This window comes from Dermacentor albipictus, chromosome 1 (genome assembly GCF_038994185.2).
Source record: "Dermacentor albipictus isolate Rhodes 1998 colony chromosome 1, USDA_Dalb.pri_finalv2, whole genome shotgun sequence".
Lineage (NCBI taxonomy): Eukaryota > Metazoa > Arthropoda > Arachnida > Ixodida > Ixodidae > Dermacentor > Dermacentor albipictus.
In genome coordinates this window covers 90271362-90294746 of record NC_091821.1, presented here as the reverse complement: position 1 = coordinate 90294746, position 23385 = coordinate 90271362, and the positions used below count along the sequence as shown (strand labels likewise).

The 23385-nt window shown below is 46.4% G+C and overlaps 1 protein-coding gene across 6 annotated transcripts in view; it reads right to left on the bottom strand.

Moving 5' to 3' along the window:
- poe (E3 ubiquitin-protein ligase-like protein poe) overlaps positions 1-23385 on the bottom strand; it is a 549262-nt gene that overhangs the window by 161086 nt on the left and 364791 nt on the right. For 4 of the 6 annotated variants that reach the window (XM_065455076.2, XM_065455079.2, XM_065455077.2 and 1 more), the window contains 4 exons: positions 18795-19132; positions 18516-18713; positions 10685-10723; positions 681-971 (listed from right to left, as the gene is read on the bottom strand). In XM_065455076.2, the coding sequence (XP_065311148.1) occupies positions 681-971; positions 10685-10723; positions 18516-18713; positions 18795-19132 (866 nt within the window). The remainder of the gene's footprint in view (positions 1-680; positions 972-10684; positions 10724-18515; positions 18714-18794; positions 19133-23385) is intronic. The other 2 variants (XM_065455078.2, XM_065455081.2) reach the window with 1 other exon arrangement.

The window sequence follows — 23385 nt, the reverse complement described above, 5'->3', positions numbered from 1 at the left end:
CTAAGTAGACCATGCCAGCTCGACGATAACCACCAGTGACTGCCACTGAGCGTATACCTAGCATACAACACCGAGCATTCACTTAAGCCAGCATGGCTTAAAACAAAACTCACAGAACCAAACAGCTCACAGATGGTGCCACTGAGTACGCAATATGACAGTGAACTGGATAAAACACTCTATAAGCTGTGAGGATTGAGGTGCTTCCCCATGCCTCATCCCCGAGCTCGTGTGTGCCACTGGGGCAGTGGTACCCAGAGATTAAGATAAACACCATGTGAGAGCTGAGGCATGAGGCACAGGAAGGCACCTCAATCCCCACAAAGACAAAGCTAAATTCACCAACTTATGTCTGACGTGATGAGTAACAGAACTGAGTCAGAGAGAGAGATTATAAGTAAAAAGACAAGAGGTAAGCCTATGCAAGCCACATGAAGGCCAGAATGCAAAATACCAAAAATAGCGTATTCATGCAAGCCTTTGAAGTACCATATTGCATTCTGCATATGGGCCCTATGGATTTGCCATTCTGCAAAGCACACAGTTCCAGCAGTGTGGTCTGTTAAAGGTGCTATTTAAGAAGTGTTGTGTATGCATTATCGCATAGTGAAGTCGCCCCATTGGGGTCTTTTTTTTTCCCCTCATAAACATTAGCAGGCCTGAAGACTGAAACTACTGACCTGCATGAATGGTATAGCACGTACTCCACCCACACTGCGCAGCTGTGGCAGGAAACGTAGCAGCCGGTCAAGTAAGGCACAACGCAGGGCATGCAGACCCCAGGCTGTGTCAGGGTCCTCTTGAGGCAATGTGGGCGGAAGCCCCACAGAGCTCGTCTCTGAACGTGCAAGGCCTCCCTCAGGCAATGCATTGTCTCCATAGGCGCTGCTGCGCCCACTGACATTAGGCTCGCCTGTCATTGAATCAGCCCCACTGCCACCACTCTCCGAGCCAGCACCACTGCCACCTTGCTAAGTGGGTACAACAACGAGGGAAAAAAAAAGCAAAAAGCATTCATAACACTGGCTCTACACAGTTAATACTGAATTATCCAAACTGTGTTAATAGATGTGCATACATAATCAAAAAAGAAAAAATTGAATGCAAAAAATACAGTCGGACCTCGTTATAATGAAGTTGGACCTAACATGAAAATGCTTTAATTATGTTCAATATCTATTTAAACGTACAGTGTAAACATATGATGCTATACTGATATCGAGAAAAAGGTTTCTGCAGATTCCATGCATTCTGGGAATCTTATTAATGTGGAGCATTTGCCACACAGTGTATGTGATGAATGATGAAATGTTTTTATGTTTTGGTTTGTGTGTATTTCACTTCCAATGTTGGGAATCACTAAGGGACCATCAGAAGCATATAGACTCATATCCTCTAAGCACCCGGTCTCATGCTGCACAATTATCATGGGAACCTCCACAATGCCATGTCTAATATAGAACATGTAATGCCATCTCGAGCACAGTTAACTACTCGTGAGCACAGTGAGAACGCAAAAACATACTACACACATGTGGCACTGAATTGGATGAGTCAGCTACTGTGTACGAGAGAGAATGAGGGAGAGAATGCTTGGCATCACCATTAAACACCTGCCTACAACTGGTATTGCGGGTGCACCACAGAGGCTGCAATTGAGGGGAACACCCACAGCGCCTGGAGTTCGAAGCATAATACATCAGCGTAGGGAGAATGAAGAGACATTCGAATATACAACGCATGGCTGAAGTAGACTCAGCACCCGTTGGGTATCCCAAGGTCACTTTTGGGCCAATACAAAATGTGGTGCGGTGTAACATAGCACCTAAAAGAGCTAGCTACCATGCTTGATGTTGCTCTTGCATTGTACAGTAGAAACTCAATGATACGATCCCATTTCTTACGATTTTCTAGTGCCAATGTTCGTGATCAAGAACACAAATCACCTAATACAGTTACGCTTCTTTTTTAGCAGTTAATGTGTTCCTGCAAGGCACCAACATTCAGTACATCGTCAAACTGCAATCACATAATACATTTTCCAGTTACTAGACCTCATGTGAACAAGGAAAAGCACGAGGCGTGAGTGATTGAGAGGAGTAAGCGCCTGCCACGGCAGCTTCCTCGCAGTACTCGCCCATCCATGTCACGTGAAAATGCCGGCACGTACTCAGTTACCCCTTCAGCGGCACAACAGCGCGTCGAAACGTTGAACACCTACTATCACCAGGCTAGGCGGTTGATTTTTATTAGTTCATCTATCGCTAAATAACATTGAATTTGTAGCATTCAACACCACTTGGAACAAACACAGGTTTGCTTACATGTTGATCACAGTAAGTAATTGTGGATGACCATGCCTCACGCCAATTTGGATCACAATTTAGTCACTGCGATCATACCCCTCAATCACATGTAGGTAGCATACCCAGTCCTGCTGAGTGAACTCAATCACCTGTATCCTGGTGACCATTCTTAATGGCCAGTAAAAAATGATCCAGATCGAGTCTATCACAGCAGCCATTGCGCGAGTGACACTGGGATTAAAAAAGCGGGTTAATTTTTTAAAGATATGAATACGAGTCCCATATCGAGTTTTTGTTGATAAAACTTGATAAATGTGCTTGTCGATTCGGAATGTTGATATATCAATACGTAAATGTTAAATAGTGTCACATATATGCAAAAAGAAAGCAAAAACACTGTTGCACTTTCCCAAAATGTCACTGTCTTCGATGATCGTATGTACTAATCAACAGAAAAAGTCCGAACAAGACTCACTATATTACACATTTTATTTAGAAGACACCACTCATTTTACATAGAAATAGTTCTTATGTGGCAACCTCAACTTGCATTTCCTTTTGTAATAATAAAGCAACAACTAAAAGAAAATGCCGGTCATATATACGGCAAATTTTCATCTACAGAGTCTACAATACCGATGTACCCACTTATAACGATACTGGTTTTAACACTATATCAATTATAACAATGAGAAGCTGCTGCACCGTCAACTTTTTGTATGTTTTCCATAGTGAAATAACCCGCTTACTACAATGCCCCGATGCCGCACTATCAGTTATAATGATGAAGTCTGGCTGCTGAGTGTCCAAGCCGAAAGGTAGTGAAATGCGAAATCCTTGAAAAGAAAATGAGAAATTTGAGCCACTGCACGATGGCCTGCTGCTCTAACAGCCATCGCGTGCTCATTTTCCAGCTTTCTCCGCGCACCCCTCTCCCATCACCCTTCCAGCCCTTTGAACACAAATGGGCTGTGCCCATAGCTCTACACCACACTACCCTCTGAAACACGAATGAACCACGCCAACTGCGCTGCTCGAATGTTGCTCACGGGCTCCTCATCAGCACCATTCTGCAAACAGCTTAATCACTTGTGTTCGTCTTTGTTGTTTGCGTCGAAATTGTTGCTGGCCACGTGATTTCTCAACCTCGTTTGACTCACCGCCGAAACGGAAGACGGCTGATCCGCCCACTGATCATCGCCAATGCCTGACGTTGCCGGTGAAAAGGAAGAGCATGAGCATGGATTTGGAAACTAAGTGCTTCTAACCGATGAGGCGATCGACACAAATGTGCTTGCATCGGATAGCAACGGCAACAATGAGGTGATAGGGCAGGCTGCCTCAACATTGTCCTTGCAGGAGGCCTGGCAGATGATTCAGTCCACCCAGGGCTTCATTTTTGCAAGGAACCTTCCGCTGCACTATGTGGAGCATCTGGATGCCTTGGAGAAGCATGTCAGCAAGCTTTGCATAAAGCATGCAAGGCTGATGGACATAAAATTTTCTTGTGCAAGCCTGAGTAAGTACGTAGAGAGATGCTTGCGGCGATCTCGCCTCAGCGCTTCATTTTGATTTCTCAAGCTGACAGGCTGCCGCGGCAACCTTCTCGCATTCTTTAAAAGGCCCCTTTTGGGGCCACTAAAGCGATACCTCGGTGGTGCTCGCATAACGCTTGCCACCCATGGCCCCTCTTTGCAGTTGCTATGCAGTCCATTCTTTAATGCTGACAGCCATGGCTTGTTACACGTGATTGGAGCGCACAGGAAGCAGCTAAATGAGTGAACATAGTCAGCAGCTGGATGGAAGTATGTGGTGGGAAGGGAAACTGGCCTCCCCGCCATTAAAGTTTTCTCACATCAGCTCTGCTGTCGCCCTATTTTGATTTCTTCATGCAACCCAGTTATAACAATTATCGATTATAACAATGGAATTTTTGTGGCACTTGAATATTGTTGTAAGCGGATTCCACTGTATAGTGTTACGTTTCGCCTATGACGCGCGGGGTAGCCGGCGCGGATTCAACGGACGCCAGGGCTTCGTTCAAAGCGGCGGACATTTTGGCCCGTTCGGAGCGGCCGCGACGCATCCCCGCCGAGCGCGTCCCGGCATGTTCAGTGCCACGTGTCTTTGTGTGTGCGTGTGTGTGTGTGTGCCCACGCTTGTCAAAGCGCGGCAGCCGGGGAGAGGAGCTCCCCAAGTGTGAAGCGAGGAGGTCTGACCGGCGCCGGCCCGGCTGATGCGTCACCTCCTTGTCTCTACATGTCTCTCAGTCCGTCCGTCGCCGCTGTCACGTGGTGTCGTCCCATGACCTTCCTTCTTGCCCGCGACGCCAAGAGTATAAGAGCAGCTGCCCCCGGACGCCAGGAGAGAGGCTCCGATTTCTTCTGTTGAGTAACGTGCTCTCCCGTCTCTCTACTTCGGTCGACCTGACCGCCCGCTCTTTGCGATGCTAGAATAAACAAGTTGTTCTGTTAGCAGTCGACTCATGCTTTGCTGGGACCTTCGGATGCTTCCAGTGTGCCCCAGGCCGCCAGGCCAACGCTACCCTTGGGGCTTGCGACCCATTTGCAACAACGGGCGCCAGCGGTCCGATTGCAATAACGGGTGTCAGCACTGAGGTTCCAACAGCTGGTGGCAGCGCTGAGATTCCAACAGCCGGTGCCATCGGTGCGGTTCAAACAATAGCAAAAAAACCGTCCGAAAAGCCAAAGCAATAATAATAAACGGTCCCTCTCAGGCGAGCTCGTTGACAATGCCATCCACTGTAACTTTGGAAGTTCTCTTGATGTAAATCTCATAAAAGTGCTTCTACTAGACAACACACATTAAAGTCAGCTCACGGTAACCCTTTTTAATTAGCCACTCCCATTCTGCCAGCCCTGCACTGCCCGATGGGGTGCCGAATATAGATACCTTGTCTGGGTTTGAACAGTAGCCACTCCGGCTCTGAAAGCTGGTTCTCAAGTCTATGCTCTGACACAGGGGAACGAAACATGTCTTCTTCTTGCACTGATGCTTCGTGTTTAGCATCATTAGTCGGTGCAACTTCCACTCACAAAGGCTCAAATTACACTGCACGATACCCAAGAATGAAACACTTGAACGAAATGCTTCACACAGGGCAAAGGGAAACGCCATGCGACGCATGGGCAACTGCAGCATGCCGGAACCGCTGTCACCTGTGCCGACACCTTAACGATGCGCAGCAACCCTGGAAGTCAAAGTTGAAAAGCAGCGCTGCCGCGGCCACCTCCTCCCATTCGGGGACCCTTCTGGTCGTCACACTAGCAGCAAGTATATTCCAGGCACTATAACACAGCAGAGCGCTGTGTTGTGTGTCACGTGCTGCTTGACTGTGACAAGCCAAGTGGAAAGCGGACGCGAAGTACCATCACAATGGAGCACAAGGCAGCTATCTAAAGGCTGTCACGTCAGCTGCTAAGTTGCATGTTGCACACGCCGAAGATCCTTTTGTTGTTTTATTTAAAGTTCATTGTATGCCTGGCAGTGTAGAGTTTCCGCGGTGCCGCAAAGCCGTTTTCTTATTTCCATGTTTACAGTTCGCCACGGTACAAATTACCAGTGTTGCACGTGACAGTTCACCTGTGGGAACAAATTTTGGAAAAGGGCAAATCATGATTAAGAGCAACAATGATGTTTCTGGAGCAAGTGGCATACAGTAATGCTGCACCACTTCCACAAAAGGGCAAGTTCATCAATTAGTGAATCCAATCTGTATGAATGCTAAAGAAAAGCTTAAATTTATTCTGAAGTATATACTGCACTTGGATGTGGTGAAACAGTCCACAAAATGAACACACTACAGTTTTTGTAAGTATAGTTGAGGTTTTCTTTCTTTGCAGTTGACAAAACAAGCACAACATGAGAATTCTACATACAACAGAGTTAAATATATATTTGTATTGCAGCTGTGAGAAGGTGCTACAACAGTCTTGCAGGCCTTCACTAGGCTTCCTGGCTCGTCAAGCTCGTGAAAGTGCGCAATCTTTAACTACATTCAGAGTAGTGCTTGGCAATGTGCAACTGCATTTGGACCTCTGATGGTTTAAGCCTTCATCTCTCTTTAACGAGTTCTAAATGCTTCTATGTATGTTACCTACATTCAGGCATTCCCACATTTTTGATGACATCAAGTCTTAGTCAAACATTGCTTCCTTGACTGTGGGCCAGCTTTCTGCAGCTGGCCATAGCAGAAATATACATACTTAGGACATGGCTGCAGTTAAAACATAATTTCAACATACCCACAACTCTGCTAACAGAACCTTAGAACCTGACTGCTCAATTTGCAATAGTTCACAACATGGCTGAAGGATACTGCAAACCATGTTTACATCCAGCTATGTACAGCATAATGAACCATTTTGTCTCAAAGCGAACCTGATGCCACACTACGAGATAAGATGCAGAAATACAGTTGAATCTTGATAATTTGAACTCGAAGAGGCCTGAAACTTGTTTGAATTAAACGACGTTCGAATTAAAGGAAGCTCATATAATGGAGGTTTTTTGTGCAGCACTGTGTTAGGCAGCACATATGCACTGAGCCAACACATGAGAGATGAATTCCAAAAGTGTGGCTTCACAGCAGCACGGCACATGCTGCCTGAAGCCGTGCCTATAGGCAAAATTCACCCACACTCCGACTTAACTGTTGAATTTTTAGAATTTCTGGTGCTTCAAATTATGGTACCTGAAACTGGAGATGAGAGCAGCAGCCAGCGCGCGGCCATGCTGCCGAGTTGGAGGTGCTGATGCAAGAGTTCGTGCAGTTGAGAGCATGGTTGGTGGCACAATGTGTTCGACTTGACCATCGCAAACACCTATGAACGCGTTCTAACTACCGGCCGTTTTCACACATTGAAATGCACATAATTTTGATGGGACCAAAGCGTCAGTTCGAATATACTGGAAGTTTGAATTAAGCAGGTTATACAGATTCCACTGTATGTCCACTTATGACATGCCTGCAGTTAAAATGTAGTTTCAACATGTCTCTAACTGAACTAACATAGAACCTTGGAAACAAAATGCTCAATTTGCAATAGTTCACGACACGCTTGAGGAATAATGCATACAATGTATACATTTAACTGTGTACAATGAAATGCACCATCTTGTCTCACAGTGTGGCTTATGTCACATCAGCAAACATTTTCTGTTCTGGGAAGTCCACTCATAGCAGACACCAGTGATTCAATCATACCAGCTCTGGCTTAATAAGTGTAGGTGATGCCTATGCCAGCAGAAGACTAAAATGTATGGAAGCTGCTAAGGCCTCTCAAATGTAGTACTATCGTTAAAAAGAGGGGGAAAATGCAAACAAATTAGGGATAACAACACATTCTCAAATTTTGCTTTTGCCACTTCATGCGACGTCGGCATGGTTTCGGCTTCTACTCTAAGGTTGGAGGCCGGCAACACCTTTGGTGATTGGATGTATAAAGGTGTGAAATCGTGCTCTTGAGTTATCACTTGTAGAAGCATTCTAGTACTTTATAAAGACTCCCATTTGCACTTTAATTGTTAATGATACAGGAGAATATTGTTATAATGAATTTGCATATAGTGAACTAATGGCTACAGTGAAAAGAAATGCCAGTCCATAATACATTCTTATAGGCTTCTATGTATTTTACCTCTACACAGACAAGATGGCTATGGTGAGGAAATGGCTATATAGAAGAAGAGGCTACATTTTTTTACTATATCTGAAACGATATGAATAATTGTGACAAAGAAAAAAAAAGAAGAAAAATAAAGAAAGAAATGATAAGGATGGACAATAACTATGACTTTCACCATTTTAAGTAACAAGGACAATTTGTGTGTGTATTGGCTGCCTTGAATTCTTACTGGGTCGTCACCATGCTTCCCTATCATGGTGTAGATGTTAAAGGGACATGCTAAAGTGGACATGCTAAAGTGTCTGATGACATGGATCTCAAGAAGTATTTTCTTTTCTTATTTGGGTTGAGTTGCCTCAGTAAATGTTTCCAAAATTTGACAGGTGCGACCTTTGGCTCCTTTAGAACACACTGTAGTTCATTTTTACCAATAAAGAATCAACTAGGCTTCAGCAGACGCCATAAAAATTCGCGAAGTCACAGCAAGATTGTGCAGTAACTGGCACCGTCCTTCCGTTTTGCATATTTTCTGGCTAACTAAGCCTCTTTTTGCGGTAGGAGTGCCACTTCTGGAATTGTAGAATGGCAATTTACTAATAATGATTTACTAGCAAAATCATTTTTCTCTTTAATGTCCCTTAAAATTGTGGCACCAGCGATACACGTAATGATAGCAACCCCTCTTCCTTTAGTCTGCATCTTGCATCATAACAAAAGTGCCATGCAGCCTTGAAAAAGAGACAGTGGGTTCAGTTCTTCATGTGATTAAAGGCAAATTAAGGCATGATAGATGGGGATGGTTCTCGTTAATTCGAACACACTAACTTTTGGTTTATTTGAACCGACGCTGTGGTCCCGTCAACGTTATGTGCATTCCAATGGGCGAAAACGCCCGGTAATTCGAAGGCGCAGCATTTGCGACAGTTAATTTGAACATACTGCGTTCTGACAATGCTCTCGGCAGCATGTCAAATCCCGCGGCAGCACCTCCGACCAGCATTCCTCTGACCCCACCATAGAGGAAGTGCTTAGGAGAGACTCCTCAATGCCGCATGCGAAAAAAAAAACCGTGGTGGCAATTTGTGCTCAGGCATATGCAGGCGCGCAACACCGATAACTTCTGTTAGTGACGGTTTAGTGACTTTTGTTAGTGTCGTAGCCCATAGAGTCAATGTATAAGAACGTCTGAAATTTTGGACGCAAAAAACCTTCGTTGTCTGATTTTCTGGACTTTTTGCCATGAACCCAGGTTTGAAACAGCATTAATTGAAGCCACCACTGCTGCCCATTTTGATTACCGCCCCGTCTCAAGCCGGTGCTCTCGCACGCAGATCCGCTGTCAGCTGTAGCCACACTGCGGCAACGCTAGGCCTAGCTACTTCTACATTCGCTACCAAGCTTCTTGCTGTTTGGTGCGGTGTTTTTCACTGAAACAATTCACTGCTGTTAGCAATTGCGCTGACTCCGCCTTTGTAATCCTCGCCAATGGCTTCGGAGCACAGAAAGCATGACGCATTGCATAATATCGGTTCCCGAAAGTCAACTTTGTCCCAATATAGCAATATTACGCGGTGAAGCATACCAAAAGTTCGAAGGGACAATTGACACGGGACATGGCGTTTTTCCTTTAATTACACACGCGTGCACCCGCCGTCTCGTATCACAGTACAAGCACCGCCACACCTCATAACCGACTAATTTGTAAGTACGTGTGAGTAAATCTTGTGGAACTTCCCACTAATGTGTTAGCTCAGTGCACATGTGTCACTGCAGCTAAGTCCTCCATTCAATTAGCTTCTTTTAGTTAGAACAAATTTTCAGGTGCCTTTCACTTCAAATTATCGAGATTCGACTGTATAAACTGTTTGCGTAGCTTGAGAAAGTTCTGACACGACCAGAAGAAAACACTGTACAGACAACCTTGATTTAACACTTTATAGCCAAAGGTGTGTAATCTGCATTTCAGTAGAGAGCATAGTTTTGCTCTCTTGAATGAGAATCAATCAATTGTGCTTAGAACAATTTTGTCATAGTTACAGAAAAACAAAATGGTGAACAATGGCTATAGCAAAGATGTTGTTACAGTGAATATTTTTCCATGTTCTGACAACTTTGTTATAACGAGGTTCTACTGTTGCACTTTTTGTCACCAGCCCTGTTACAATGAACATCTCTATGCTGTTCTGCTCAGCCATCAAAGCAACTTGTATGGTAGCTATGTGACATAAAATGCAGCAGTTAGAAATAGTCTGCACACATTTTATAGGCAATATGTGAGCTACTTCTTCCACACCTCCTTGAGCTGTGACAGGGTTGGTCCAAGTTTGCATCCGTGCAGAGACCACTAAAATGAAAGCAGCTGGCAAGAAATGGCACTAGATCCGTTTAGCACTAAACAAGGAACATCTTGTGGTCATGCACCACATGCATAGCCAGGAGGGGCTGTTAAAAGTGGCAAAGATACAAAGACAGATCACAACACAAATGCACAGCTGAAGCGTAAGGAGTAGTACATGCAGCGCAGGGTGCAGTCTGCAAACGCATGTAAGCATACAGCAAAGCACCGCAGCACAAGGAACGGCAAATAAAAGGCAGCAGGCTACCTTGGAATGGACATGCTGTGCAGAGAAGTAACAAAATGACTGGTTCCTCAAAGCGGCAGGAACTATGTTTCCAGAAAGCAGCAAGGTTTCTCACATAGTAGCACACTGCACACACATGCACACGCACCAGGGAAAGCACGACGAGTCGATGCATCGGCAGGGAGCACTGCAGCAGGGAACACGAAGTTTTTCAAGGCTGTTAGCTATTGCATGTTCATGAAAAAGCATGGTTATGAAAGAAAAAAAGAAACAGAAAGGGACAACATTTTTTTTCCCTGCACGAACGGTAATAAAAAGTTAGAGGTCTACTTTTTTTTAGTACATTTAGTATATTAACTTTGCTTTGAAATGGAGATAAGTAAGCTGTTGGTTAATGCATACTAATACTTACTGTGTACTCATGCCACATCTTTCAAATTAAGATGGTTCCCCCAATGCTTGTACAACTGCTTTACAGCTTCAAGAATGTCGGGCTTTACAAGAATAGCTCGCAAAACTGAATTGTATGCAGGCCATTTGCATTTGTCATGGAAGGCTTGCTGCACTCACTGAAGAGACAAAAATCGGTGCTGAAAGTTATTTGACATCAGTATTCTTATGGGCAAAGGAAAGACGACTTAAAATCTTTCCCGTTAGAACATACTTGAGATACTTCGAGTTGAGTTTGATATAGCATATGCATTACAAGATGTTATCAAGCCATTCATGTGAACTGCAGGAGAATTCAGGAATGCATAGTGATTCTTAGGCTAAGAGACTGAGAATCCAAACTTCAAAGCAGGTGCAAACTATCTTCGGTATTAGTAGTATTAGGCAAGAATAGTGATAGTGAAAGCATTCAATTTATAAGTGCAACAAGCAAAACTGAAAATGCTTAGCTTTTGGCCCCAAGCATGCAACTCCCACTTCAAAGTGGGTTGATTTGTTTTCCAGCTAATAGTGCAGCAGGCACATGTCATGCAGCAACATGAATATGTGCATTTATACCACGTGACCCATACATTGCAATTATGGTTGAAATTAATTTCATGTCTTTACTATTGTGTGCAAACACTGTGTAACCAAAAATGCTCAAATCTTTATAAATGCAGCTACACACAAATACGACGTGGTATCAAAAAGATGAGACTGGCTCTGTTTACAAGAAGGTAATTTATCTACATTTAAGCACTATCACCTTGAAATAGTTATCTTGCATCATAATAACAGTGGAGCGTCCCTCAGCATCCCTGCCACTTTTGCAATGTGCCTTGGAAGTCTTCCGAAAACAAATTGAGCAACTGCTGCTCTTCACACTTGCTTCAAAACAGTGACCATTCAAATTTTTAATTTTGGAAAGAGAGGGAAGTCAACAGTAGCCAAATCTGGTAATGAGGGCATTCGAACCATGCTGTTTCAAGGGAGAAACGTATGAGGAGAGCACTATGACAGGATTTATTGTCATGGCACAGATTAGGCTGTTCTTGTTAAATGTTCTCCCTTAGACGCCCAGGTACTTAAGAGTAACACCCGCTGTTGATGGTCTAGAAATTCGGGGTGAATTCAGAATGCAAGATGTTGTGAATATCAGAAAAGACTAAGTATGCACATTGTCGAACTGCTATTTTGTCTCAGGATCATTCCCATACACTCAAGTTTAGTTTAGTCCCCAGTAATGATCCTCGACATTGAGGTTAGATCATTTATGACACGCTCTTGGCACACTGACCACGGTTTCCCTTCTGCTCTGAAGTCAGCAGCCTGGGGTGAGCTTGGCAGCAACATGGCTCATGTTCACATAGCACGTTAAGATTGCCTGCTTTAATCTATACAAAATACCCATAACGGCAGCAATGTTCTGGATAGCCCTTCGATGGTCCTCATGCACAAGTAGCCAAATTGTTTTGACATTCTTAAGGGTTGAGCTTGTTCAAGGTCTACCTGATCCCTTGTTGACTTCCAGTAGCATTCTTCTATCCTAGAATCAGACATGCCACACAACTCGCAGAACTCATACCTGCGTTGCCATAAGATTGCTGAATCATATCAAATGTATGTGCCAGATTTGCCCAGCTTAATTAACAACTTCATGCTTGCTCTGTTTTGCCTTGCAGTTCATGATAAAGATTGCAGACATTGTAAAATGCATGGCCAGTATGACAGCAGTTGCTCCACTCGTCATAGAGACTGGATGATTTTCTTCGGCACTCTGAATTACCAGGGTTAGTGCTATCTGTTACTGTATGCAGCCTTGTGTTGCAATCTGTTGCGATGTTGCAAAAAAATCCTGGGAACTTTTTGACACCACCTCGCGTCAGTACAAAGAAAAGCCCCAGAGAAAATAGTTTTGTATGTTCAGTAATGACCACTTTTATCTCACTGCTACTATGTTAGATGTGGTGTAGCATCATGAGAATGAGCATTGTGTTGCAGTGAACTTGCACCAGAAATAAATAATTGTAGGGTTGTGCGAATACCCGAATTACACATGTAAATCGAATAGTAAACATTCACATACAGCTATAGCTGCGCACGCTCCTGGCGCCATCTCTCGTGCAAAGCGTGAGCCTTGCTCTCTTCGCTCCTCCTCCAATGCCACCCATATGTGGTGGCAATCGGAGCGCATGCTCGGTGGCGGCTGATATCGACGATGTGCTGCTGCCCAAGCCAAAACGCATAGCCGCTGCGTATACCCTTCCCCCCCTCCCCCCTCCTCTCCTCCGCGACGTCAACTGTGCGAGAGCGTGCGGTGTTCTCCGGTTGCCAAAGCGCCGGCTCGGTATCAGCAGATCATGGTGCCCGCTTCCCAAGCCAAAACGCAAAGCTACCTTCAGTTGACTCGCTAGCAGTGTCAGCCAGTCGCTGCCATCTCTTTACCGCGCAACGTTCCTATGCACCTATGCGATGCCTCCTGCAACCTCCCAATAAGTGAGGCAGCTGCGCCACCAAGTTACGCTCCGTTTGCGGCGGCTGGTGCGAAATGTTCTGCACCAGACGAATTGTCCGAGGCTCACAGACGGTTTACATAATAATATAATGCGTCTGCCTATATAAGTAGTTTATTATCAGGAGTTCTTTCTGAGCTATGAGTGAGGCAACCGGTGGAAGTCCTTCATCTGCCACTCTGCTAAACGAGCTGCCCGAGCAGAAGCCCAGTCCCGTCGCCGCCAGAATCCAGAGGTGCGCTACGCCAAACCAGGCATTGGTGCAGCAAGTCTAGCATATATCCATCTATTTCTCTGACCACAAAGCTACCTTCATGACAATCAAGATCTGGGAGTGGAGTGTTTCTTGAAGAAGTGAAGAATAAAAAGTTATAACTGTACACACTACATCTCTTTCTTGAATTATTTGCCTCAGTATATAGAAAAGCCGAAACAGTCTAAGAGCTGCACTCAAATTTCACATTAGGAAGTAACGTAATCGACGGCAATCTTTTTTTCCACAACGAGCATTTACTGACCATTCTGTACCCGTCAGGTCAATAGAGAGTTTCAGATTGGGGGACGCAAGCAGCTTGCGTACGCAAGAACTAGGGGCCACGGTACTGCGCAAGCGCAGACTCCTACGTCTGGGTGAGCGCGTGTGCAGTACCGTCGCCCCTAGTTCTTGCGTACGCAAGCTGCCTGCGTCCCCTAATTTAAAACTCTTTATTGTCTCTCTATTGACGGGAGATGCGCAACATTTACGTCTCCCGTGCACATCTCCCGGCCTCCCCCTTTCCGTGGAACTGGTGGACCCGCCTGCTCTTGTGCTGCGTGTGTGGGACGGCGCCGACTGCGGTTTTGTTGTTGTGTGTCGTTGCCTTCGTGCGCATCAAAGATATCAGTGTTTCTATCGGTTCGTTCGTGCTAGTTCCCGTCGCCTGAAAGGAGATGGACGATGGCAAACGGAAGTGCAAAATGATATCAACTGAGCAGAAGGTGGCTATGCTGAAAGCTGTTGAGTCCGGCGTGAAGAAAAAAGTGGCCAAATATTTCAGCATAACATTAAGCACCCTGTCGACAATTTTGAGCAGCAAAGAAGCTGTCACCAGTGCTATCGCACGTGGTGTAAAAGGTGACAGAAAGAAGCTGCGAGCCCCCGCTTTCGAAGCTGTAGAGAAGGCGGTCTTCAAGTGATTTTTGGGCACAAGAGCAAGCGGCACTCCTGTGAGTGGGGCACTGTTGCAGTGCAAAGTGAGGGACTTCGTGTGCATCATGGGGCACGATGATTTTGTGGCGAGTGTCGGCTGGCTGCAGAGTTTCAAGGAGCACCACAACATCATTGGCAGGGCTGTCAGAGGGGAAGTGCAGTCTGTCGACCATGAAGCTGCAGTGGCATCGGTGGAGACAAACGTTGGACAGCTGCTAGAAAAATACAGTGTCAAGGATTTGTTCAACGCAGATGAGACAGTCCTGTTCTACCAGATGCTGCTGCAAAAAACCTTGGCCTTCAAAGGTGAATGCTGCCAGGGCAGTAAGCAGAGTAAGGTCAGCATAACCGTGTTGCTTTGTGCCAACATGGATGAGTTGGAAAAGGTGCCGGTCCTCGTGGTTGGCAAAAGTGCATCATCACAATGCTTCAAAGACAAACAAAAGCTCCAAGTGAGTTATGTGTCCAACCGCAAGGCTTGGACGACAAGAGAAATTTTCGCGCAATGGCTGCGGGAGTGGGACGAGCGGCTGGGCAAGCTGAACCGGAAGGTATGCTTCGTACTGGACAACTGCGCGGCCCACAACACTGCTGCTGTGCTCAAAAACATTGAGCTATGCTTCTTGTCGCCAAACTGCACTGCAGTTGTGCAACCACTCAACCAAGCAGTTATCATGAACTTTAAGTCGGGCTACCACAAGCTTGTGATCGACCGGATTCTGCTCAATATGAGCATGAAGCGCGAGTCCACGATCAACTTGTACATGGCGATCGAGATGCTACAGGCTGCTTGGATGGCTGTACCGGCAAGCACTATCACCAACTGCTTCCGGCATGCCTCATTTGGCGTCAGCAGCGGCGGTTACAGTGAAGATATCAGTGCTGCCACGAATGGAGAGTGCTGCAGGCGACCAAGCCCTAGCGTCATGGGATGCTCTTCTTGACGCCGGCGTTGTGCCCGACTGCAACACCTTCTGCACGTACGTCAGTGCCGATGCTAATGCGGTAACGACAGAAGAGCTAACAGAGGCGGAAATTGTGCATGCGGTGAAGGGGATGCCTAATGACGACAGTGACAAATGTGTAAACGACAGCCCGGAGCCTAATATTGGTGAACCCGACGTACCGAGGCCTGCACAAGCGCTGCATGCGGCAGCTCTGCTGCGCTGCTTCTTTGGCATTCACGATGACGGCGAGGGCGTACTCGAAATAGCGGCTGCAGCTGAAAAAGTCATTTGCCTGAAGACGCGGCAAAAATTTATCAAGGACTTTTTTTTCTGTGAAGTGAGCCGCCAGCTGGTGTGCTGTTGATTGATCAGTGATGAGCCGTTTGGCGTGAATAAAGTAGCAATTCCTTGCTGTATTTTTTGCTTGTTTTTTTTTTCCCCATGCGACGGCCGTTTTCTTTTTCGCATGGCGGGCTGCTGTGAGATTTGGTATGGGTACATCCTCTCTTGCTTGCTAATTGTGGATAGAAATTGATAGGGGTTATAACGAACGAATGGTTATAACGAAGTAATTACGACCCCTCCCTTCAACTTTGCTATAATGAGGTTTTGCTGTTATTCGATTTGCGAACTGAACGTGTGCTGTTAGATTTTGCTAATATTTGGTATATATTCGGTGAAAGACCAGCCTGTGGTTGGTGCCTTGGCGCAGGCAGCCTTTCCACGGTGCACTATCGCTGTTGGTAGGTTCGTCCAGGATGACAGGATCTATTGAAAGAATTCCCATATGCAATTAGGACCGAGGGAACAGTGACAAAAGCAGTGCATATGTAAATTGCTAAAGCATACATGAAGATTGGGCTGATAAGCCACTGGAAGGCATGCAGATCGTACCAAATAGATGTGTTCATGCATATAGATTTATACACATGCACAGTTTGGATCTTGTGTCCTATGTGTCACGCAAGTTGGAACATAGAGACCAGCTTGGTATGTGCACTTGCAGCAGTTGCCGGCTCGTCGCCTTTAGACCCAAGTGCCATTTGAATGGCCATCAGTATAACACGTACATGTGATCTCAGAACCAATCACTGATGAGTCACCCATATGAACATTCTAGGGACATGCTTTCTGCAGCAGCTTTCGGCCTGTTTGCACATTGGCCAGAGGTGATTTTTTGTCATGGACACATTGTCTAGGCCTCTAGGCCTAATTAGTGCTGCTTTTATCAGTTGTCAGCGACTAAGTTATGGTTTGGTGCCAAATTAATGCAGATCTATTCACAGCAGCCGGATAACACTTGGAAAGCTGACAAACTGCATCACCAAAGAAAGAACGTTTGGGATGGTGCCAATGTTACTGATACCTGCCATTGCCATCTTTGCACCGCACTGTATGGCAGCCTCTCGTTCTGGACGCTGTTTGTAGATGATGTGAGGATGCGCGACCCTCGCGCCTCCCCTGATGTTTTTCCCGCATAGTGCGTCTCCTGTACTCCCACTTCGCCGTGTGGCCTGTGTGACGCCCGTGGCAGTCGATGTGGTTGAAGCGCAGTGCGAGAGATGGCGCGAGTGTTGCGCTGCTAACGCCGCCGACAGACGAGGTTACCTGGGCGCCGAAAGGAAGGCGCTTGCTCTCTTTTGGGGGTTCGGGAAGCAAGCGGGACGGACGTGCCGTGCCGCGCGCCGACCGATGCTTCGGCGAGACCGTCTCGCGTGGCCGCCTTCGAACGCGCCATGATTCGCGTGACTATACACGCGAACGACCAGGCCTTGGGATCCAGCATGGGGCGAACATATTCGCTCGCTTCCGGTCGCGGTGAGTCGGACTTCTAGATTTTTCGTGCGCCCATTGGCATGTTTTGTGGGTAGCAACTCGGCTAGCAGGCATTGATCTATGAAAGGTACAGTAAATGCCCTTGTGATTGTTTGCACTACTGTGTTGCCGTTCCGTTGTCCCAAGAGTACGGAGGAGAACCCCACAATGCGCATCAGCCTTTGTTTAGCTTTGAGAAACCCATCACAAAACTAGCATCTGACTAGTGCACTGATCGTCCAGCTGCAGATGCATTTGCACAGAAGGTGTGTGGACATGGATGGAGTGGAGCCCTTCGCACAAACTTTTCATGGCCCTCCCAATTTTAGAACTTTAGGCAAGTAGCAAACGACACCGAACATGAGAGTGGAAAGGCGCCTGCTCTTTACTGTCGATGCCGCAGCCATAATCGAGCTCTGCTGCACCAACAATGGCTGCTCACAGAGCGATAACATTGTGCGATGGGTGGTTCACACTGTCGTCTATTGCGCAGACTGGTCTTAGGGAGCTGTCGATAATCTATGCAACCCACCTGCCATAAAGGTGGGACAGCCCTTCTGTTTTCTGGAGGAAAACTGGAAAGCCAAACCTCCTAAGAAAAAGATTTCAATAAAGCACAGTATGGCTCTGTATTAAACTGAAAACCTCATTGGTATTCAGGACAGCCCAACTTCAGTACTTTTTTGGCATCGGAGGGAAAAACGCATTTGATTCAATTCAACAGACAGTCTATCGATAAAAGATATCTTCCAGACCTTGTTGAGCAATGACAGTAGACTCCTTTGCACATGTTGCACCTGGTTCACTTGCACAAAATTTGTAAAGCACTAAGCCATATGTTAAATTTTTTTGTATTCAATGCGATAGTTCGCTTTTTCTTTTTAAGTCAACTTGATATTCAATTTGAAATCCACTATTCAATATTCGCACACCCCTAAAAAATTGTGTACAGGCTGCAAATCGAGTTTGCACTTGCACTTGCAATTGTGGTGTGTGCAAGACGTATAAGTGCATGACATATAAAGCAATTAATGCATATGTCCAAACTAAACAGCAGCTGTCAATCTTGTGGCTAGTCCAGACCTGTTCAGCAGGTGATGTGCGCAGTGTGGAGCCATCAGTGGCAGCTGTGCTTCCTTCATCATCACTAGCGCCGGCTGAAGCTGTTGTGTCCGAATAGTGACCACCCTCAAGGGAAGACGCTCGCTGACTTGGCCCTTGTGACCCCCCAGCACTGCCCAGAGCACCTAGATTCAGGTCTTCAGACTGGCCAGGTTGGTCCTGAACATGGTAAAAGCCAAGAAAGGTATGCATGCTGTGGATGTCAAAGCACACAACAACACAAAGCAAACTGCAACACACTTGAAGGCTGAGGGCGATGGCCAGTTCCACCATGGTTTCATCGTCTGCATCAGGTGGAATATCCAGCAGCGGTGGGAAGGCACCCCCTCCCCCAGCACCACCAGCACCCCCCAAGAGGACCACAGCATCCATGTTCTCAAGCATCTCAAAATGTGACTCCACATCGGCCTGGGATTCCAGGGAGGCCTGTGGCTGCACTTCGAGGCCACCCAGAGTTGACGATGAGCTGCCTGGCATAGACACCAGTGGCTGTGGAGTGCCCGACAGAGACTGCGACACACCTGTTGCCCCCGATGTCGATGCTTTGCCTCCATCTGTTTGGTCAGTGGCTGCCTCACCTGCATAGTGGGACAGATGGGAAGCTCTAGTGTTGATTCATTACAGTGTGCCAATGATGTTTTCAGTGTTATAAAGGTGACCATATGGCTTCCCAGAAAAATTGAGTCAAGAGTGGCTTTCTGGTGCTCTTCTGGCCACTAAATCCAAAAATTTACATTAAATTCCATAGTATAATATGCAAATTTTTGCTACCTTTAAAGAATGCTTAGTTCTGTTTTGGAAGATGTAAACAATCATTAGCAACAGCAGGGCCATGGAAGATGGCTGGGCAGCAGCAGTAGACAGAGCTACCCCCACTGGTGATAAAGTCGTCTTTCCAGACCCCGCCCATTCTCATGCAGAAGTACAGAAAAATGGTGATTGCTACCTTTGGATATGTTCCTTTATCTTTTTTTTATACAATAAGAAATGCAGTGAAACAACCTTATACACGGATTGGGCAGGAGGGCCGACCCAGTGACTAGGTGGCCTGTGGCTGTACTTTTTTTTTTTCAGTGAGTATCTGTCAAAAATTCTACTGCTAGGCAGTGGTGATATTTTTCTTCATTTTGTCTGCTGAATTTATATTATTTGCTTCATTAATACTGGATTTAAGCTGCATTGAAAATATATAAACTGAAATCAGAAATCAAAATGCCATAAACTGCTGTTTTCCCAAGAAGAGGTTACACAAATTTTTAGCCAGATTTTGACACGGATATATCAGATTACAAAGCTAGAGGCTAAAATCAAATGAAATTAAATCAATTTGAGGATGGTAGGTAGAAATGTTTAAATATGTGTTTCTTTTTTTAACATTGATATAAAAAATACTTAATTTAAAAGAAGAATATATCGCACAAATTCCATGCCGAAACAAGCACTAGAGATGCTTCAAATGTGGTGCAAAAGTTACCTCCCACCTATAAAAATAAACTAATTCTTATAGCAATTTGACACAACCCCTTCTTCAAAAGAACTAGAAACATCTAAGAAGTTGTTTTTTCTTTTGCTTTTACAATTGAAGATGTTGCTTTATAACTTATTTGAGCTTTATGGAGTAACAATAAATAAACAATAAAAATTAGCATATAATTAGCATGTAGTGTAATCATCAAGTGAGCAGCTGGAAGTACGATTGTGACCAAAAGAGAACATGGCACCAGCAAAACATTACAATTTTTTCTAGTAGAGCCATGGAACCTGGAATTGTCTTAGTGGGCATGTAAGTTGTAGCACTTGATTTCGGCCTACATGCCTAGGCTTCAAAAAGATGTTTTGCAGCATCTGTGGTTTTGCTCATGATTGTACCTCACAAGAAAATGAAATTTATCTGAAAAGATCCAAAAAGTAAATAAAGAAAAGAAACACTATAAATATCGTTACGGAAGGAAGAAAGAAGAGAGAGGAAGAAGATTGGAGACGCTGGCTGCTGCGTGTTGTTGTTGGTGAGCCATTTTAACTACTCTGACTCATCCTGTATATATAATGTAAATACAGTGTTTCTATACTCGCAACATTCCCGTAACATATTGGCGAGAGGTGCAGGGTACCACGGCTGGAAACGGAGCTCCGCAGTGGACAGCGCATCACCGTCCACACTATGAAGGATGGTGAGCACGCGGGATCAACGTCGTTGCCGCCTGTCACCGTTGCCAGGTATGTCGCTGTCAGCTTTGGTTGTCGTCGTGCAACCCAAGGATCCGGTAACTTTCTGCGGGACCGATGACGCCGACGTTGAAGAGTGTGTGGCCATGTACAAATGCGTGAGTGAAATCAACAGATGGGACCCTACGCTTATGCTAGTTAACCTGTTGTTTTACCTAAGAGGCACGGCAAAGGTGTGGTACGAAAACCACGAAGAGGAGCTAACCAGCTGGGACCACAATGCAAAGAGAAACTGACAGAGTTGTTTGGCAAACCAGCTGGCTGTAAAACTGCCGCGAAACAGGAACTGGCCTCCTGTGCCCAATCCCCCACGGAGTCATATGTCTCGTACATCTAGGACTTGCTGGAAGTTTGTCGTAAAGCCGATCACGACATGACAGAAGCTGAGAAGGTCGGGCACATGCTTAAGGGCATTGCTGACGTGTTTAATAATCTGCTCATGTGCAAGAGCTGTTCTACAGTTGACGCAATCATTAAAGAGTGCCTACAATTCGAGCAGGCCAAAAGCCGACGAGTCTTGCAACCATTCGCCACACTTCCCAATACTGTTGCAATGTCGACGTGTGAAGATCAACCCGCACAGCAGCATGCATCGCCATCAGAGGACGTGGTGAGAATCGTTAGACGTTGTGGGGATGCGCGACCCTCGCGCCTCCCCTGATGTTTTTCCCGCATAGCGCGTCTCCTGTAGTGCGGCTTCGCCGCACATGCGGCGGTCGGAATGGTACAGGCGCAGTCCGAGAGATGGCGCGAGTGCTGCGCTGCTAACGCCGCGAGGTTACTTGGGCGCCGAAAGGAAGGCGCTTGCTCTCTTGGCTTCGAGACAGCGAGCGGGACTGACGTGCCGTGCCGCCCGTGCAGCGGCCCTCTTTCCCGGCCGGTCGGCGCACGGCGGGGGACGAGTCCCGCGTGCGCGCCGACCGATGCTTCGGCGAGACCGTCTCGCCTGGCCGCCTTCGAACGCGCCACGATTCGCGTGCATAGTCACGCGAACGACCAGGCGTTGGGATCCAGCATGGAGCGAACATATTCGCTCGTGAGGACGCGGTGAGTCGGACTTCTAGATTTGTCGCGCGCCCATCGGCATGTTTTGTGGATAGCAACTCGGCTAGCAGGCATTGATGTATGAAAGGTGCAATAAATGCCCTTGTGATTGTTTGCACTACTGTGTTGTCGTTCCTTTGTCCCAAGAGTACGGTGTGAGAATCCCACATCAGACCCCACAACGTGAACTGGATGCGATGGTGCCTGCAGCTTTCTGTTCGCGTAGCCCTGATGCTATCACATTTTCAGTTCTCCTCGTACAAGCCATCGTTCGCCAGGCACTTGAAAAAATTGGTTTACAGTCTGTGTGTGCTGTCGCCAATCCCAGAGCTAACCAAAGCCCTTCTATTATTTTCGCTCCACCTCGACGCTGCTCTCCACATTATCGCAACCCGACTGAGTGGAGAACTGTGGACGACCGGAAGATATGTTTCACCTGTTGCCGACCAACCTAACCCATTTTGATGGAAATACCTGCAATGTTTCACCCACTGCTGAGTCTAACAGCGCCAACAGCTCTGCTCGGAACACGTGGTACAGCCACTCACCATTGCTGCGCAAACACCAGTCTCGTTCCCCGCAAACACGTCGCCCCACTTTCTGTTCACTGCAGCCATGTCGCCTTTCATCCCCTGTGGCTTTTGGCTGCGCCCTTTCGGAAAACTAGGAAATGCAGCCCTCAGAGGTGGTGCTGCGTTGCCGACTACTGCAGCAAATCCTCTGTCTGTGCCCACAAGGAGAAGTGTAATAAGACGTTAAAATAGACGGCGTACCTGTCCAAGCACTCGTCGACACTGGAGCCCATGTATCTGTGACTAGTGCTAGCCTACGTAGACATTTGAAGAAGGTCCTCAGCGCAGCAGCTGCCCGAGTGCTTCGTGTGGCCGATGGCAGCGTGCTGGTTGTTCTTGGAATGTGTACTGTGCGTTCAATTATAGCCGGCCACCCTACTTCTGTTCTCTTTGGTGTATCGGCAACTGCCCTCAGAACGTTATCGTTGGATTGGACTTTTTATCCAATCATTCTGCTCTCAGCGACTGCATGACCGGCGTTCTTCAGTTAGAACTGCCTCAACTCGCCAATGCTCCGAGTACCGCCCCACCGCGCTTGTGCTTGCTTCAAGATGTGCCTCTGTCACCCGAGGTAGTTACTTGCGTCACTTTGACCGCCCAGCTACAGGTTCCTGACGGTGAATATGTGCTTCACCCCATCATTGACGTGCTTTTGAACCGGGATGTTGCTGTTCCGCATACATTGGTGACGGTTACTCGTAACGACGTCATTCTTCCGCATCTGAGTTTCAGCCTGTGCCCTCAAGTGCTTCCGGCCAGCATGTTCTTGGCCAGCGTTTCTAGTGGTAGTGAATTGGACATTGAGAGTCTGAATGCCGCGAGTGGCTTATTAGCACCAATTGCACCTGACAGCTCTGGTTCCTAAACGGATGACTTTACGAAAATGACTGCACCTGACCTCACCTCTGCACAGGCCACGGACATAAGACTCCTGGTTGAATTGTACAGTTAGATCTTTGATTTCGGTGACATGCCTTTCAGCCAAACAT